General features: G+C 37.5%; 2 protein-coding genes and 1 long non-coding RNA gene across 3 annotated transcripts; 1 reads left to right on the forward strand and 2 right to left on the reverse strand.

Moving 5' to 3' along the window:
• Window positions 1-1,226: 1,226 nt before the first annotated feature.
• Window positions 1,227-7,580, reverse strand: LOC146485937 (ribonucleoside-diphosphate reductase subunit M2 B-like). The gene is made up of 10 exons (XM_085102536.1): window positions 7,385-7,580; window positions 6,442-6,586; window positions 5,847-5,911; window positions 5,456-5,602; window positions 5,250-5,311; window positions 3,424-3,508; window positions 2,827-2,918; window positions 2,666-2,717; window positions 2,223-2,441; window positions 1,227-1,733 (listed from the first exon to the last, which is right to left on the reverse strand). Exons 1-10 carry the CDS (start codon window positions 7,499-7,501, stop codon window positions 1,569-1,571), a joined length of 1,149 nt encoding a protein of 382 aa, XP_084958662.1. The 5' UTR covers window positions 7,502-7,580; the 3' UTR covers window positions 1,227-1,568.
• Window positions 7,581-9,148: 1,568 nt separating this feature from the next.
• LOC146485938 (uncharacterized) lies at window positions 9,149-11,675 on the forward strand. The gene is made up of 4 exons (XR_014861053.1): window positions 9,149-9,423; window positions 9,635-9,663; window positions 9,743-9,791; window positions 10,422-11,675. It is a non-coding gene; the product is annotated as an uncharacterized LOC146485938 (long non-coding RNA).
• Window positions 11,558-16,028, reverse strand: LOC146485939 (ribonucleoside-diphosphate reductase subunit M2 B-like). The gene is made up of 10 exons (XM_085102526.1): window positions 15,840-16,028; window positions 15,113-15,257; window positions 14,499-14,563; window positions 14,104-14,250; window positions 13,898-13,959; window positions 13,255-13,339; window positions 12,804-12,895; window positions 12,647-12,698; window positions 12,197-12,415; window positions 11,558-11,747 (listed from the first exon to the last, which is right to left on the reverse strand). Exons 1-10 carry the CDS (start codon window positions 15,954-15,956, stop codon window positions 11,583-11,585), a joined length of 1,149 nt encoding a protein of 382 aa, XP_084958652.1. The 5' UTR covers window positions 15,957-16,028; the 3' UTR covers window positions 11,558-11,582.
• Between the last annotated feature and the right edge of the window lie 237 nt (window positions 16,029-16,265).

A 16,265-nucleotide genomic window follows, 5' to 3' on the forward strand; every position in this document is an offset into this window, starting at 1 on the left:
AACAAGTTTATTTCGCTTCAACAAGACCAAACAAAGTTAAAACCTAACATAAACAAATATAAAAGTTGAAACGGCCGAGAGGTTCTGAGCAAATCTGGGCGAGAATGAGGATCCCTCTTCGTTCTGTTCAGTAGCCTGAGAAGGAAAAAATTCCAACTTAACCAAATATTTGCTTTTTGCAGCATGTGAAAACTCTTAAAGGATAACAGTCATAACACAGAAGATAATTAATTTAAACAAAAGTGTTGAGGGAAGTTAGAGTAGACAGGACGAAGATTTGACAAATACTCATTCAGGCCTGAGAAAAGTTTCTCAGTAATGAAACTAGTCCAACTTGTTTCTTAATATTGTATAGTTCTCAACATTGTAGCTTTCTTTCTTTTTTAGTAAGGAATATTGTGTATGTAAAATACTTAGTCAAGTCTTTTTCTTTTCCCTTTTCACGATGTATAAAATTGTCATTCCAATCGTCCTCCTTTCCTATCATTTCATCTCCTCTCGTTGATTGCAAGAAACACTAGAGCCGCACTATCGCTGGTTTATGGCCGCAAATGATTGTGCTCAATTGCTAGAAAAAGTAATCACGTCGCAATCACAGAAAAACTGTCGAAAGTAACTTACCAGCGTTTGCTTTGGATTCTCTACGCTCTGTGATTGGTTGGAAAGACTGGGGCCACTTTGCGAACCAAAGCAGCAGCGTGTTTTCCCGCCCTTTTTCGTTTGGCGCCGGTTACATGTATTTGCTTCGATTTCTGATTGGTTCATTGCGTTGCCTACGTCTCGGTTTTGGCATCGCTGCTGATCAGAACAATCACTAGTTTTGCACTCAATGACTGAAAACTGCTCTGCGACACGTACCAATTCAGCTTGTATTGCAAACAAAGTTTTTTTCCTGGGACTAATGGAACGCGGCCCTCCTATACCGGAAGAAGAAACGAAGGACTCTGGGGAGACGGAAATTCATGAATTCAGGGACAAATGGCGCCGAAAAGATGAATCATGGAACGAAAAAACACGGGTCAGCTTTCGCTTGCGTGCACAGGAACCCTATGCGATAACAGGCAACCCAGAAGATTAGGAAGCGTTCTTCCTTCGTCGAACGCAATAAAGAACACGAGTTTCGAAAAAAACATGCCGTTGTGTAAAGATTTCAACAAACATTTGTACGCCTTTGTGTGGAACGAAAGGAAAGGAGTTTGAAGACAGAAACTCACCAAGAACAAACATTACTCAAGGCAATTTTTAATAAAGAGAGCCTTGCGGAAAACTTAAAGAATATACTAACTGTACAAAGTAATACAATAATTAACAATGAGAAACAAAAGTATAAAAAATATGTACACTGGTAAAAAATCAAACTTATTAAATGCACTTGAAAAAATAGTCATTTCACAAAATTAAAGTAAAACTTTGGCTTGTAAAAGGTAAACTATCTAAATAATTGTGGCCATAGAACACATGACAATATGTACAGTTTTTATGTGCAAGCATGACTTGTTTCCATTTCTTGTTTAAATTGTAAAACATCCTCATTTTGCCTTTTTTTTTGTTTAAGAAACACTCAATATCTAAAAATCTGCATCAGTTTGGAATGTATGCTCTGAAGTTGACTTCTTGCTCATGGACATTACTCCAGCCTTCTGGTATTCTGCAACTCTCTTCTCGAAAAAGTTTGTCTTTCCTTCCAAGGAAATGTTTTCCATGAAGTCAAATGGATTTGGAACATTGTAAACCTGTGAAAAAAACGAAAATTATTTAATTACAATATCCACCAACAGTACAATAGAAAGTAGTGCTCACTTAGAAATTTCTCATGTACAGCTCTAGTTAAATTACAAAACAGATCTCAGACTCTCCAGGGCTCCAAATTATCCCCAAATAATGTAAATTGTGTGTGCAAACACTCCCATAAGCCCACTGAAGCAGTGTCAAAAGAGCCAGTAAGTTACAGCTCAGCTACTGCTACTTAAAAATTTCCAAGACTTTAATTTGGAGGACCTGTAATAAAAGCCATTTTCTTAGACTTTCAAGTCCTGAAAAAAGGACTCAGTAAAATTTCAGGCATTATTTTTTAAAACTCTTGTTCTTTGAAATTAAAGGTAAATTTTTTGGCAAGTCTCAAACAAAATGTACTTCAATAAACAGAACGAAACCTTCCTTTTAATGCCTGGATACCAATTCATAACTGCACAGCAGAGTAAAGTTGATCATTAAATATTTACCTTAGAACAGTTGAGAGCCACTAGAAGTCTGTCAGCAACAAATTCAATGTACTGTTTCATAAGAGTGTGATTCATGCCAATGAGTTTACAAGGAAGGGCTTCTGTGAGGAACTCTTGTTCAATGACAACAGCGTCCTTGATGATTTCCTTGATCTTCTCTTCCGATGGTTTGTGGACCAGGTATGAAAACATCAGGCAGGCAAAGTCACAGTGAAGACCCTAGAGGAAACAGATTGGTGCAATACATTAGACACAGTGCTCCAGATAAAAAGCTTTAAAGTCAGCGAGTGAAGTAATTATATTCAAGGGATCAGTAGAACACTGCATTTTCCCTAAATCTACTTCAGTTTACCATTCAACATGGCAGAGTCGTCTTCACAGATGGTTAATTTGTACTCATTTGTACACTTGGCACAGGTGTAATATCTAACTTGTTCACATACCTCGTCACGGCTTATGAGTTCATTTGAGAAGGTCAGTCCTGGCATCTTGCCCCTTGGGAAGAAAGCACAACATTTGAGACTTTGACATTACAAAAGAGATGTTTTGATAGTCAGTGTAAGCATTTATCTTCATGTCATGAAGTAGATTTGAGCATTCTCACCTCTTTTTCAGCCAGAAAATGGCAGCAAAAGATCCAGAGAAAAAGATCCCTTCCACAGCAGCAAAGGCAACTACCCTCTCGCCATAGGATGCCTGTGAAGATTTAACAATTAAAAAAAATTGTTAGACATATGAAAGGCTCACCTATGTTGATGGGATAGAATCAACAATGAATTCACAGACTTTCACGAATTTTTATGCCAACATTTGTTAATCCAATGCATACATAAATATATTTATAAAAAACAACTTCCGGCCCTTGTTTTAAGGAATTGTGCCAATTTTCCAAGGCTAAAGTAGCAAAACGTTTTCATGTAAAAACCTATATTTCCACGAGAAATATTCCAAGACTTCATCAAGGATCCCTACAGCTGTAGTACAGCAAACACCTGCATTAAAGAACAAGTGGATTAAGAACCTCCAGGCTGAAATTCGTCATTTTAGACACCTGTTAAATGAGAACCTTACAATAAATATATGAAGACTTATTTAGGATGACCTTGAAAAAAGACGGTTCTTAAATGTTGGTGTTTACGGTGATTCCCATCTGAAATTGATGTACCTCAAGTGCTGCCAGAAGTATCTGAAAATTACTCACTCTCTTAGGGTTGATCCAGTTAAGAGCCCACTGAGCCTTTCTCTTGACGCAAGGCATTGTCTCAATAGCATTGAACAGCCGCTCTCTACGAAACAATCACAAAAAAAAAAATAGTGAGGCACACATAGAGGGCAGTCTTTAGATTACATAACACGATTTACTCTACTCCCTCAATTCCGTGTCTTCCTTCCTGAGAAGAGAAGGATCCATGAATGAATCCCTAACAGCAGCTGGAAATTGAACTTAAGCCATGGCCACAGGGCATTGAGTTCCATCTACCATGGAACCCCAATATGACAAACTCTATTCTTCAGCCCAGTCACAGTACAATGCATGTAACAGAAGCCTGATATTACAAATCTCCATTAGAAAGAACACTTCCCTAGCCCCTTGGCATTTTGTCCTATCAGATTTCCACTGTATCTTTGTAATGATTCTCACACAATGAAAACTATTTGGTTGAAGTGTGATGCTGCTCGCAATCTAGAGTCAAGATTTTATATTTCTATATGGCCCCAAAGTAACTGACTGTTGTGAGCCTCTCTATGGGTATTTCCGAAGAAATCGAAGACGCGAAGATCAACGCTGAAAAAACGAAGATCTCAAGATTGAAGCGAAGATCTGAAAATTTACCAAAATTTGCGCGATCAAATTGAACACTCAGATATAAATTAAAACTGTCAAAACTCGTAAACGCTACAGAAAGTATCTGTTATTTCTGTATTTTGGCATTTTTAACCACATTTCTGTGTGCTGAAATTGGGTTGACAGACCTGCGCGACTCCCACTGTGTGTCCGTTGTGTTGATAAAAGCCTTTTCAGTTTTAGTTTTACAAGCATGCGCATGTCTTTAAGCCATTTTCCTTTTGTATAAGAGAATCTTCCCTTTCGATTAAAATGTGATGCGACTGCTCTTAATGGTGTTTGTCTTGATCGTGAGTGGGAATTCTCCAATATATTGAACGGAGGGTTTCTTACTGATCGCTAAGAGCAGTAAGGATTAGGTGTTGATATACCAGTTGTGTATGCTAGCTCTGTGACATTTGTTAAGCTTATCGGCTTCTATTGACTTTAAGATTTTAGGTAGTGCTATTAATAAATGTTGTCTGTAAAGATACAGGATCCGTGGATTTCTTAACTCGTGAATTAAGGCTTCTGCTATTGTATCTCGCTGCGTGAGGATTGCACGGATATGAGTGTCTAACAGATCGTCATCTTTACAAAGCTTATCATTGTTGTCTCTCGCTTTCGAGAGCTACAACTTCGTTCTAGCGCTGTCCGTTTAGCTCTCTGAGTTGCTTCTTATCTGAAAAACAGCTATTGTGTTCTTAGAGCTGACAACGTTCTTGTGAGTCTCTAGGATGTTGGTGTATTTCTTCTGGCGAGTGTCTAATGTTGTTTCTCATACAATACTGCAGTTTCGATTTCTTGGAATCTCATCAGAGGCCAACATGTTAGAATGGGGTTAAAACGTCGCCAAAGAATCCAACAATATTTTATTGTTTCAAGAACTGTTTCAATTGCTTTTCGTGAATTTAAACAGTGAGTTATGCAATTTGCTATTGAAGTGAAATATTTATCAATTGTGAATAACACTTAATAAACCTTTAAACCATTTCAATCTGAAAAAACGAAGGTCTTCCTAAAAAAACGAAGATTAGCGAAAAACTCGCGAAGAAAACGAAGACCGTGGATACCCATAGAGAGGCTCTGTTGTGGCATCTCTGCTACTTATTAGGTTTGTATACATGTGAGGCGCCAAGTTCCTAACAAGGGTGCATAATGAAAAGGGAGAGATACAAATTCAACTGACTGAGATAACTTACTTTTCAATGGAGTCCTCAATGTAGGTTTCAATCAACAAACTGTACATCTCAGAGTGGATATTCTGGCAAATAAAAGAAACAAAAGTAATGAATCTTCAAGTACTTCTTTATAAGTGTTTACTGAAGCCAATCAACCTGACAACTATACATGCAATTCACTGCACAAAATAGTATCATGATCAAAATGCATAGGAATTCTTTCTCACCTCAATTGCAATCTGGAAACCATAGAAACATCTTGCCTCTGGTACCTGGACTTCTTGACTGAAGCATTCCACCAAGTTCTCATTTACAATGCCGTCGCTGGCAGCAAAGAAGGCCAGGACATGCGAGATGAAGTACCTTTCATTGTCCTGAAAATTTTTAGAAGAAAAGCAGAGGTTAGCACAATGGACAACCTTTACGCCACAATATCAATACAGATATTCTCCTTATTGTTTTCAATATTTCTTATGGTGCCAGTTGGAAGAATTTGTTTAAACCCACAAGTTGTTTAGCTTTGGTGATCATTTCATCTATTCTCATTAGTTGGATGTTTGAACAAGGAATGAGATTGTAAGGAGAAATTTGATGCTGATCACTGGTTTCAAATCTTACCGAAAGAGAGGCCCAATCATCCTTGTCTTTGGAGAGATCAACTTCCTCTGCCGTCCAGAAGGATGCTGTTATGATAAAAATAAAGTTAGTCAATTCATAACAAAGGTAGAAAAGCAGAAAACCAAGATAATGTTCATTATCAAAGGGATTTATATTCATTTAGTTCTAAGTCTGCATTACCTGGACATTATGAAGCCTCCAGTCAGGACTTAATTAAACATGAAGAAATAAATTCACTATTGTCAGAAGTTATGTAAACTACCATAAACCCCGTCAATACCATTACCGATTTTATTTGGTTAACAATATTTTGAAAGTTTTCCTTACAGGGAAAAACAGATCATTCTCTTCATAAAGTTCTCATGAAAAAGGAGTTTTCAGCTTTAAAAAGCTCTTAAAACAGTAGTGGTGCAGCTCTCTGACTCAAAAGCTCGTAATTATTGTTTTATTGGTGTAGCAGATTCTATTTTTTATGGTTGAGGTATTGCTATGTTAGTTCTATCGTTTTCTAGAAGGGTCGCAAGCCAATCACGTGAGACAAAATAGAAGTTCAACTTCAAAATTTAATACAAGGCTCTTTAAAATACGCTCTTACCTTCAGCCTTCTTGTACATTTGCCAGATGTCTTTATATTGAATGGGTAGGAGAACAAATCGGCGTGGATTTTCACGAAGAAGGGGTTCGCTTTCGGTATCGAACTTCGGTTTGGCTTTGTAGACTGGTTTCTCGGGCCCATGATGCTGAGAAGAAAAAAAAGCATGACAACTTAATTTTTACAGTCAAACAAAGTGTTGGACTATGTTAAACCCATGAAATAATTTGCTGTGAACACGCCTTTTCGAGAAGAATTTTTTTCAGTCAAACAAAGTGTTGGACTATGTTAAACCCATGAAATAATTTGCTGTGAACACGCCTTTTCGAGAAGAATTTTTTTCAGTCAAACAAAGTGTTGGACTATGTTAAACCCATGAAATAATTTGCTGTGAACACGCCTTTTCGAGAAGAATTTTTTTCAGTCAAACAAAGTGTTGGACTATGTTAAACCCATGAAATAATTTGCTGTGAACACGCCTTTTCGAGAAGAATTTTTTCCGCTTTAGGATTTTATAGCGCCAAATACCATTGTAGTTGCAACGAACTTCGTTCTTTTGTTCACCAACGTTGGTTTCAACATTTTGTTTGCCAAAAGAGCAAAATATTACAAACCTACGACACAATCTCAACTTATGCGAAGGAAACTTCCAGTGAAATTTAGCCAAATCATTTATACCCCAGCGAAGACGTGCCAAAGTCTACCATTCCAAAAGCCCTCGTGATATCCGTGCACGCTTGTGGCGAAGCTCAAGCCGGTTGGGCATTTGGAGCTAAAAACATTTTAAAACGGAAAAGTTTTGGACCTTAAGATAAAGTATGTAGACAAACTTCACTCATTTGAGCTATTTTTGGTAGCCTGCACACTCATAAACGGCCAGAAACCTGAAATGAAATTTTTTTCTCCCGCCAAAATCGAAGTTGTGGTTGCGATTCAACCGTCCTACCTCGACGTTCTTTTGGTTGCATCTGTCGTCGTCCTCGTTGATATCAATATCCTTGAGGTTCTTCGTGAGCTTGCTGAGGTCGTCGTTCTTAACTATATAGTTGAATTCTCCAATCATGATTATTTACTGAGCTAAAACTGACTACAGGGAAAAAGCGAAAAAGCTGGGAGATGCAATGTACAAAGAAGCAGAGGAAGGACTGATCGATGAACGACGCGACGCTAAAACTTAAATTCACCCGGGCAAAATATAATAGCCAATCAGCGACGGTGTTACATAAGAAATATTGATTTTAATTAATTGGGGATTCAGATCTTTAACACATTGCACATGATAATTTGACACTTTTTTACGCAACCAATATTTGACAAAAGGGGTTACATAACCCACGCTTGTGGAATTTCGCGGCAAAACATGAATGAAAATAGAAAACAAATACGCAGTCGTTACTATAATAATAATAATAATAATAATAATACTAAAAGTCTTTATTTTCTCACAAGATAAAAAATACATATCTCATGTCACAATATTTGAGTAAAAAGTACATATATCTAAGTTATTTACCATTAAAATACGCTCACATAGCTAAATTGTATTTAAAAATTAGGCGATTTGAACGTAAGCGTTCTTGAATCTATCTGTATTAACTTTCGGATACTGACTTGTTTGATTCCTAGTCTTATCTTACACGCACCGATTTGTCGGCCCGGGAGCACACTCATGAAACCCTCCTAAGGTGAGATGAATCCTAAGTGTTGTTTTTGAACAATAGTCTGGTTTTTTATTCCAACATGCAACAGGTTATTGTTAAAGACATCTTAACTTAGAAGGGCTTCTGGTCAATCGCATGGGACAGTTTACACGTTCCAATTTATCGGCTGATTTATTTATAAGTTGGCTTAGCGCGATATAAAAATCACCCTGATTCAAGTAATATATCAAACAAGAGGAGTGTTTCATCAGGTATCCAAACACTGAGAAGCAGGTTGAAAAAAAAACGAGGCGCAGCCGAGTTTTTTTAACTGACTTCGAGGTGTTTGGATATCTGATGAAACACACTTTCGAGTGTTTGATATGGCTTCTCAAATGATCAATAATTCTTGGAGAAATTCAAAGCTAAAGTTGGCAAAATTTTGTGGTAATTGGGAACACATATCCAAACCGCGTTCACAGTAGTGATTTTCTTTGTTTTCTCTCGATGAGTTATTAACGATTTCGAGAAAAGATCTGTAGCACATCCCAAGATGTGCATGACTGATGCGCAATAGTTTAATAAGGTACCGTCCTTAAACTCACACCCATTCGTGTTCCTTATAGTGGTGGAAAAGACAAAATGAGGAGATTAAACGGTATGTTGTGTATTATTGCATTTTTGTTGTGGCACCCGGCTGGCAAAGTCGTATCATGACACGATTGCAGATTGTTTGCATATCTAGCCATGATAGCATAATTTTACACCTGTACAATAATTTTACCACTGTACGAGTTGCTTGGAGGAACTGTATAAAGAATTATTTTTCACAATTTTCTTTTCCTGAATTACAGCCTTAACAATGACAGAGAAGATGAGATGGAAATCAAGCGAGTTATGGTAAGTTCCCTGCTTTGTTCATCCGCCCAGCGATATAAATATGTTTCATTAAATAATACAAGATGTTTGAAGTAATCCTCAGTCGACAAAGTAATCAAACTTTTGAAAACCTAAAGATTTGGGCTCGGGACTACAGTGACACAATTTCACCTTGCGGTCCTCCCGCATTTCCGGCGCCTGCTTGTGAAATGGAACTCATAAAAAGAAAAGAAGTGCTTTTGGCTACGGAACTTTCGATAAAGGTCTCCTCACTTTTAAAAACGCATCCATGTACACACGGTTAAACGCCGGCATTATCGTGTTTTCTCCAATGCGCTTTCATAAAAGTCGAAAACCTTTGGAGTTAAACGATCTAGAGTAAAATCAAAAAGAAACGTGTTCGTCTTGGTAGCGAAAAATGCAGGCAACGTTCGGCAAAAAAATAGTAGTGATTATTTTAGCACAGGTCTGATAAAAGTAATCATCCGAAATGATGACAAACTTTTTGCTTGTCTGAAGTGTTTGTTGGTTTCTTTCAGTTATGTTTTCTTTGTTCAGGGGCTGCAGTATTAATTGCTATTAGCTGTTTTGTATTTGTTTCGTTTTTTTTTAGTTATTTTTTCTTTCCTTGATTCAATGTTGTTCATGGCGAAGCTATTCGTTCATTTTTCTTTCAGGAATACTATGACAAAGCTGTGACTGAGAAGTAAGTTTTCACTGGCCAAATATTTTTCTGAGATTTTCTTCAAACTGTCGCTTATCAGTTTTTCTTCTCGTTTTTCCAGAAAAATTATCGATGACAAGAAGAGTATAGCTATCCTTAAAGCCCAACAGGTACGTGAGCTGTCTTTGTGTAGACTACAGACGACTCAGAATGATTATCGGAAAACACTAAAATTTACAGATACCATTCAGAATCTCGTTTTGTTGGCGTAGCTTAAATTCTCTTTCACCTGCTAAGAGCTGTACCAAATCAATTGACTGAAAAATTGATTCTGTCCTATCTGGGACTCAAAATAGCAGTTTTCAGTTGAGTGTTGTGAAACCAAAAACAAAGTAATTATTCTGACTAATCACGAGTCGCAAACGAGGCAATGAACCAATCAGAATTCAAAGAAAATGTATGTCACCAGCGGCAAGCGCGGGAAAACGCATTGGAACAGTCGGAACAGTCACGATTGGTTTTTGTTTGGCTTCTCATTGATTGAGAAAGTGGCACGAAATTTGCTAGCCAATCACAAAGCGTAGTAAAGCAAAGCTAGAGAAAACGCGGATAACTTAAAGGGCTTAACTTTTAACCTAAAAGTTACCGCCATAACTTTAACGATGGCCATTTACATGTTACCACCGCTACCGCCACCATATCGACGTCATCATTTTCTTGTCAGTTTTCTATTCATGAAGAATCCCATTCAAGCAGAAATCCATTTTGAACCTGTACCATTCTTTGTTTATTCTTTCCAGATTCGTCGTCCAAGAGAATTAGAAGGGCGTGGTTTCTTTGGATGGCTCAAACAAGAAAACACTCTCATTCAAATATTTCAATGTGCAATGTTCTTAAATTCATTTCTATAAAGACAAGTAATTGACGCAATTTAAAAAATACCTTTTTATACCTTTCCTGGACTTAAGTGGTAGAATGTAACTTTGTTGGTTAATTCCCTCGACCTTTCAACTCAAAGGTCTTCATCAGGATCTATCTTTCAAGAGATCAATAAAATATGCTTCACGAAATTTTCTGCAGTTAATGCCTCGAGTCCAAAAAACCCCTTCAATTATTTTGCTTTACATTATTGTTGTTACTCTGTAAAATAAGAGAACAATAATTGTACAGATACACTTATGTTACAAAAGTTAATCACTTAGCCTTTTGCAGCCCCTGAAGGTTAGTTTTGTCTTTCCAAAAATATTTGGCGTTTTGGATGGGTGGTCTAACACGGAGGTTTTGACTGTACTGGTACGTGAAAACATGGTTTGCCAATGAGACGTGATTTTCGACGTATTTGTCCACCCGACCCAGTTTGAAAAACAAACACCCTACCCAAAGTATTGAACCAGGGCTTACACAAGAAGTTTCACCCCGTGCATGCCATTCTGTTCAGTGTATAAAGAAAAAGCAGTCGTACCATGATTAAACAAGAACAAAATAACTCAAAATAAAGAACATAAATTGCAAAAAAATGCTTTTGTGTAAAAGCAAGATTTCAACAAGCATTTGAATGCCTGTGTGGGAATGAAAGGAAAAAGGAGTTTGAAGACAGAAACTCACCAAGAACAAACATTACTCCAAGCAATTTTTAATAAAGAGAGCCTTGGGAAAAACTTAAAAAATATACTAACTGTACAAAGTATTACAATAATTAACAATGAGAAACAGCATAAAAAATATGTACACTTGTAAAAAATCAAACTAATGCATTTGGAAAAAAGTCATTTCACAAAATTAAATTAAAACTTTGGCTTACAAGTAAAAAGAAAACTACCTAATTAATTGTGGCCATAGTGCACAATATGTACAGTTTTTATGTGCAAGCATGACTTGTTTCCATTTCTTGTTTAAATTGTAAAAACTTTCTCATTTTGCCTTTTTTTTTTTGCTGTTTAAGAAACACTCAATATTGTTATCTAAAAATCTGCGTCTGTTTGGAATGTATGCTCTGAAGTCGATTTCTTGCTCATGGACATCACTCCAGCCTTCTGGTATTCTGCAACTCTCTTCTCGAAAAAGTTTGTCTTTCCTTCCAAGGAAATGTTTTCCATGAAGTCAAATGGATTTGGAACATTGTAAACCTGTGCAAAAAAACGGAAAATATTCAATTACAATATCCACCAGCAGTACAATAAAAGAGTGCTTACTCAGAAATTTCTAATGCACAGCTCCAGTTAAATTACAAAACAGATCTCAGATTCTCCAGGGCTCCAAATTATCCCACAATAGTGTAAATTGTGTGTGCAAAAACTCCCATAAGCCAGTTACTGCTACATGTATTTAAAAATGTCCAAGTCTTTGGAGGACCTGTAATGAAAGCCTTTTTCTTAGACTTTCAAGTCCTGAAAAAAGGACTCAGTAAAATTTCAGGCATTATTTTTTAAACTTTTGTTCCTTGAAATTAAAGGTAAATTTTTTGGCAAGTCTCAAACAAAATGTACTCCAATAAACGGAATGGAACCTTCCTTTTAATGCCTGGATACCAATTAATAACTGCACAGCGGAGTAAAGTTGATCATTAAATATTTACCTTAGAGCAGTTGAGAGCCACTAGAAGTCTGTCAGCAACAAATTCAATGTACTGTTTCATAAGAGTGTGATTCATGCCAATGAGTTTACAAGGAAGGGCTTCTGTGAGGAACTCTTGTTCAATGACAACAGCATCCTTGATGATTTCCTTGATCTTCTCTTCCGATGGTTTGTGGACCAGGTACGAAAACATCAGGCAGGCAAAGTCACAGTGAAGACCCTGGAGGGAACAGATTGGTGCAATACATTAGACAGAGTCAACAGTGCTCCAGATAAAAAGCTTTAAAGTCAGTGAGTGAAGTAACTATATTCAAGGGATCAGTAGAGCACTGCATTTTCCCTAAATCTACTTCAGTTTACCATTCAACATGGCGGAGTCGTCTTCACAGATGGTTAATTTGTACTCATTTGTACACTTGGCACAGGTGTTATATCTAAATTGTTCACATACCTCATCACGGCTTATGAGTTCGTTTGAGAAGGTCAGTCCTGGCATCTTGCCCCTTGGGAAGAAAACACAGCAGTTGAGACTGACATTACAAAAGAGATGTTAATAGTCAGTGTAAGCCTTTATCTTTATGTCATGAAGTAGATTCGAGCATTCTCACCTCTTTTTCAGCCAGAAAATGGCAGCAAAAGATCCAGAGAAAAAGATCCCTTCCACAGCAGCAAAGGCAACTACCCTCTCGCCATAGGATGCCTGTGAAGATTTAATAATTATAAATGTTAGACATGTAAAAGGCTCACCTATGTTGATGGGATAGAATCAACAATGAGTTCACAGACTTTCATGAATTTTTATGCCAATTTTCTTTTTAATTTTTTTTTTCTCCAAAATTTCTTTATCCAATGCATACATAAATGTTTTATCAAAAAACAACTTCCAGGACTTTTTTTATATTTTCCAAGGCTAAAGTAGCAAAATATTTGCATGTAAAAGCCCCAATATTTCCACAAGAAACATTCCAAGACTTCACCAAGGATTCCTACAGCTGTAGTACAGTAAACACCCACATAAAAGAACAAGTGGATTAAGACTACATTAAGAAAATTACTCACTCTCTCAGGGTTGATCCAGTTAAGAGCCCACTGAGCCTTCCTCTTGACGCAAGGCATTGTCTCAATAGCATTGAACAGCCGCTCCCTACGAAACAATCATGACAGAGGTTACACATGGCACACATAAAGGGCAGTCTTTAGATTACATAACACAATTTACTCTACTCCCTTACCTCCATGTCTTCCTTCCAAGGAAGAGAAGGAGACAAGTCTAATTTCCCTTACAGCAGCTGGAAATTGAACTTAGGTCATGGCCACAGGGCCGTGAGTTCCATCTGCCATGGAACCTCAATACGACAAACTCTATTCTTCAGCCCAGTTACAGTACAATGCATGCAACAGAAGCCTGATATTACAAATCTCCATTAGAAAGAACACTTCCCTAGCCCCTTGGCATTTTGTCCTATCAGATTTCCACTGTATCTTTGTAATGATTCTCACACAATGAAAACTATTTGGTTGAAGTGTGATGCTGCCTGCAACCTAGAGTCAAGATTTTCTATTTTTATATGGGCCCAAAGTAACTGACTGTTGTGGCATCTCTGCTACTAATTAAGTTTGTATACATGGAGGCGTTAAGTTCCTAACAAGGGTGCATAATGAAAAGGGAGAGATACAAATTGACCTGACTGAGATAACTTACTTTTCAATGGAGTCCTCAATGTAGGTTTCAATCAACAGACTGTACATCTCAGAGTGGATATTCTGGCAAATAAAAGAAATAAAAGTAATGAATCTTCAAGTACTTCTTTATAAGTGTTTACTGAAGCCAATCAACCTGACAACTATACATGCAATTCACTGCACAAAATAGTATCATGATCAAAATGCATAGAAATTCTTTCTCACCTCAATTGCAATCTGCAAACCATAGAAACATCTTGCTTCTGGTACCTGGACTTCTTGACTGAAGCATTCCACCAAGTTCTCATTTACAATGCCGTCACTGGCAGCAAAGAAGGCCAGGACATGCGAGATAAAGTACCTTTCATTATCCTGAAATTTTTAGAAGAAAAGCAGAGGTTAGCACAATGGACAACCTTTACGCCACAATATCAATATGGATATTCTCCTTATTGTTTTCAATATTTCTTATGGCGCCAGTCAGAAGAATTTGCTTAAACATCAAGTTGTTTAGCTTTGGTGATCATTTCATCTATTCTCATTAGTTGGATGTGTTTGAACAAGGAGTGACATTGTAACTTAGGAGAAATTTGATGCTGAGCACTGGTTTCAAATCTTACCGAAAGAGAGGCCCAGTCATCCTTGTCTTTGGAGAGATCAACTTCCTCTGCCGTCCAGAAGGATGCTGTTATGATAAAAATAAAGTTAGTCAATTCACAACAGAGGTAGAAAAGCAGAAAACCAAGAAAACCAGTCCACACTTAATTAAACATGAAAGAAATAAATTCACTATTGTCAAACGTCGAGGCGGCTCGCAGAGGTCCCTTCCTCTTCCCGACTTATCTAGGAAGATCGAAGGGCCTCTGCTCGCAGGGTAGAAGTTATGTAAACCTACCATAAACCCCGTCAATACCATTACCGATTTTAGTTGGTTAAAACAATCTTTTGAAAGTTTTTCTTACAGGGAAACACACACCATTCTCTTCATAAAGTTCCCATGAAAAAGGAGTTTTCAGCTTTAAAAAGCTCTTTTCAAAAACAGTAGTGGTGCAGCTCTCTCACACAAAAGCTTGTAATTATTGTTTTATTGGTGTAGCAGATTCTATTTTTTAGGGTTGGGGTATTGCTATGTTAGTTCTATCGTTTTCTAGAAGGGTCGCAAGCCAATCACGTGAGACAAAATAGAAGTTCAACTTCAAAATTTAATACAAGGCTCTTTAAAATACGCTCTTACCTTCAGCCTTTTTGTACATTTGCCAGATGTCTTTATATTGAATGGGTAGGAGAACAAATCGGCGTGGATTTTCACGAAGAAGGGGTTCGCTTTCGGTATCGTACTTCGGTTTGGCTTTGTAGACTGGTTTCTCGGGCCCATGATGCTGAGAAGAAGGAAAAAAGCATGACAACTTAATTTTTATAGTCAAATAAAGTGTTGCCTATGTTAAACGCATGAAATAATTTGCTATGAACACGCCTTTTCGAGAAGAATTTTTTCCGCTTTAGGATTTTACAGCGCCAAATACCATTGTAGTTCAGTGTGTAGTTGCAACGAACTTCTTTTGTTCACCAACGTTGGTTTCAACATTTTGTTTGCCAAAAGAGCAAAATATTACAAACCTACGACACAATCTCGACTTATGCGAAGGAAACTTCCAGTGAAATTTAGCCAAATCATTTATACCCCAGCGAAGACGTGCCAAAGTCTATCATTCCAAAAGCCCTCGTGATATCCGTGCACGCTTGTGGCGAGTGACTGGCGAAGCTCAAGCCGGTTGGGCATTTGGAGCTAAAAACATTTTAAAACGGAAAAGTTTTGGACCTCAAGATAAAGTATGTAGACAAACTTCACTCATTTGAGCTATTTTTGGTAGCCTGCACACTCATAAACGGCAAGAAATCTGAAAGGAAATTTTTTTTCTCCCGCCAAAATCGAAGTTGTGGGTGCGATTCAACCGTCCTACCTCGACGTTCTTTTGGTTGCATTTGTCGTCGTCCTCGTTGATATCAATATCCTTGAGGTTCTTCGTGAGCTTGCTGAGGTCGTCCTTCTTAACTATATAGTTGAATTCTCCAATCATGATTATTTACGGAGCTAAAACTGACTACAGGGAAGAAACTAAAAAGCTTGGAGAAGAAATGTACAAAGAAGCAGAGGAAGGAATGATCGATGAACGACGCCACGCTAAAACTTGAATTCACCCGGGCAAAATATAATAGCCAATCAGCGACGGTGTTACATAGGAAATATTGATTTTAATTGGCTGGCTTTATTCCCGGGAAAAGTCTCTTTTTGATGCGGTGCCAATCTTCTGCCATATTTGGAGAACAATGCATGGCAAACAACAAAAAACAACCGTAAAAAAGATTTGGGCTCGGGACTACAATGA

The sequence above is a fragment of the Pavona decussata genome, unplaced genomic scaffold (assembly GCF_977016875.1).
Source record: "Pavona decussata unplaced genomic scaffold, jaPavDecu1.1 SCAFFOLD_23, whole genome shotgun sequence".
In the NCBI taxonomy this organism is placed as follows: domain Eukaryota; kingdom Metazoa; phylum Cnidaria; class Anthozoa; order Scleractinia; family Agariciidae; genus Pavona; species Pavona decussata.